Source organism: Mandrillus leucophaeus, unplaced genomic scaffold (genome assembly GCF_000951045.1).
Source record: "Mandrillus leucophaeus isolate KB7577 unplaced genomic scaffold, Mleu.le_1.0 Scaffold412, whole genome shotgun sequence".
Lineage (NCBI taxonomy): Eukaryota > Metazoa > Chordata > Mammalia > Primates > Cercopithecidae > Mandrillus > Mandrillus leucophaeus.
This window is the reverse complement of record NW_012104388.1, coordinates 2,099,665-2,102,001: the sequence shown is the minus strand read 5'-3', so window position 1 is coordinate 2,102,001 and position 2,337 is coordinate 2,099,665. Positions and strand designations below refer to the sequence as shown.

General features: G+C 41.7%; 1 protein-coding gene across 1 annotated transcript in view; it reads right to left on the bottom strand.

Moving 5' to 3' along the window:
• The window catches only part of LOC105548489 (exocyst complex component 1-like), a 17,779-nt gene extending 16,974 nt beyond the window's left edge, over nucleotides 1-805 (bottom strand). The window contains exon 1 of the mRNA XM_011992514.1: nucleotides 685-805. Within this exon, the coding sequence (XP_011847904.1) occupies nucleotides 685-805 (121 nt within the window). The remainder of the gene's footprint in view (nucleotides 1-684) is intronic.
• Between the last annotated feature and the right edge of the window lie 1,532 nt (nucleotides 806-2,337).

Here is a 2,337-nt window from a genome sequence, read left to right as displayed (position 1 = left end):
AATTTTCATGAATTTTAGAAACATGAGGGTAAAATCTTTATTTTAGTTAAATAGTTTGGAGAACATGCTCTAATCCTTAAAGTTCCATTTTCATAAACTAGTTTCACCATTAAGGTACTGTTTTTGTGAGCACACTTCTTATAAGATAAAGAAGTTTTAAAATATAATTTCTCTCTTCAAATAAACCACCAGGAAGTCTAAAGCCCTCAGAAGAAAATCTAAGGCTTTGTTTTTTTCCTAGAATGAAAAGGGATAATGCCGGTTGTCCAGACTGGTTGCAAATGGTGCTGTATAACTCTATTCTCCAACGTATTTAAAAGTATACGGACAGCTCTCTGTTGCATTTTTTAAAATGAGCTCTTACACGATAAAATTCCATGCCATGCAAATGAATTAAACAAACGATTGGAGACAAAATAATCAAATCAGGAGAAGTACATATCAGTTTCATTTCTCTACGATTAACCAAAATGTTCTAATACAATGTTTTGTTCTTTCATTTTTAACACTTTAAAAAAATTCTGTAGAACCCAAATTCTTAAACCTGGCATAGTTAATTTCTCATCAGAAGAAGGTGCAAGTGCTGTATAGGAAAATAAATACAAAAAAAAAAAAATTCCCTCTATCATCCAAGCATCTTTGGGTGACTTGCTTTTTGAAATGATAACAGAAGGAACAGATTACCTGACACACAGAGGTAATACCTGTCCTGGACGGAGAACTCTATTTCAATAAACTCGTACAGATTCTGCGAGAGTGGCTTAAACAGTTTCTTCTCCAAGTCCTCCTTTACCAATGATGACATTTCCTCCAGTTCCACTTGGCCTGATGTCTTGGCTCAAGCTCACTCTTTCCTCTCCTTTTGCTCCCTAGATTTCTCGTTTGGGTTTGCAGCTCCTTGGTGAGCCCTGCCCACCTTCCAGCCCTCCCTCTCTTAACTTCTCATTCCTAGCCAGAGCCCAGATTCCCGAGAGCACTCAGCGCGGTCAGACCCCTCACTGCGGTATCTGCCCAGTGGCAGCAGCGGCGGCGGCAGCCAAAATACAGCAGCCTCACTAGCCCCACCGTCAGTCTTCCGCGACCAGCCTCCAGCAGGCTGCTCTCTGAACTCTTCCGTGGCTTGCTGGTGGGGAAACATATTTATGACCACCGACTGATACTCACAGATCTACTTGTGGAGTCCCCTGGCTGTTCCAGTCTTGGTAGCCTTTTCCCCTTTCACAACACTATGCGAAGACCACGATTTCAGCTTGATGCCATTATATAAATCAACTGTCTGGCTCTATTGATTGGGATCATCTTCCATTAAGAACTTTGTTATCATCGGCAAGAGAAAAGACATTTGTGCTTGCTCCTAACACTTCCAACAAGTCTCTTTCCCTCCCTTCCTTCCCCTCCTGATCTTTGCTTCCATGACAGTCTGCACCAATTCCTGGGTCTAAATTATTTTTAAAATGGAAATTTTTCATGTGTTCACTTTAATACTATTTATGCCTCCACTCACAAAAATGTGTTAGCCACCTACTAGGGTAAAACATTGTATTTTTCTTAGAAGGGTGAATTTCTTAGCCTCAAGGAACTTCTAATCTAATAGAAATGAGTACATCAAACAGTTATCATAAATGTGTAAGAGTGATAAAGGCACAAAGAAGAAGGAAACACAGAATAGAAAAGACATTTATACCTGGCAGGTACTGGAGAAAGGGCTATGGGAGAAGATCTGGAGCTTGAAGAATGAGAGAAAAGTGGAGAGGTGGAGGAGGAGGAGCATATGTCAGTCCAGGGAGTCAAAGTCCTGCATCAAAAAAGCATGAGGGCTGTGCTATGGCTTGAATGGGTCCCCTCTAAAACTCAGGTGTTGTCAATGTGACAGTATTGAGAGGTGGGGCCCTTAAAAAAAGTGAGTAGGCCATGAGGGCTACTTCATCCTGAATGGGACTAAGGCCCTTATAAAAGAGTCTTCACATGGGTTTGGCTGGCTTGTGCTTCTGCCTTCTGCTATGTGAAGACACAACATTCTTCCCATCTGGAGGAGGCAGCCCTCACCGGACAGCTGAACTTGCCAGTGCATTGATCTTGAACTTGCCAGCCTGGAGAACTGTAAGAAATACATTTCTGTTTCTTATAAATGACCCAGTCTGTGGTATTTTGTAAAAGCGGCACAGAAGGACTAAGACAGGATATTTGGGAGGACAGGAAGTAGCCCAGCTTTCCTGAGTTGTACGGTATGTGAAGGTAAAAGATTAGCCTGCAAAGATAGATTGGGGCCAGATCATGAAGGGCCTTAAATACCAGCTAAGCCTTTGGACTTTATTCTATAGAAGTAGAGGGCCAATT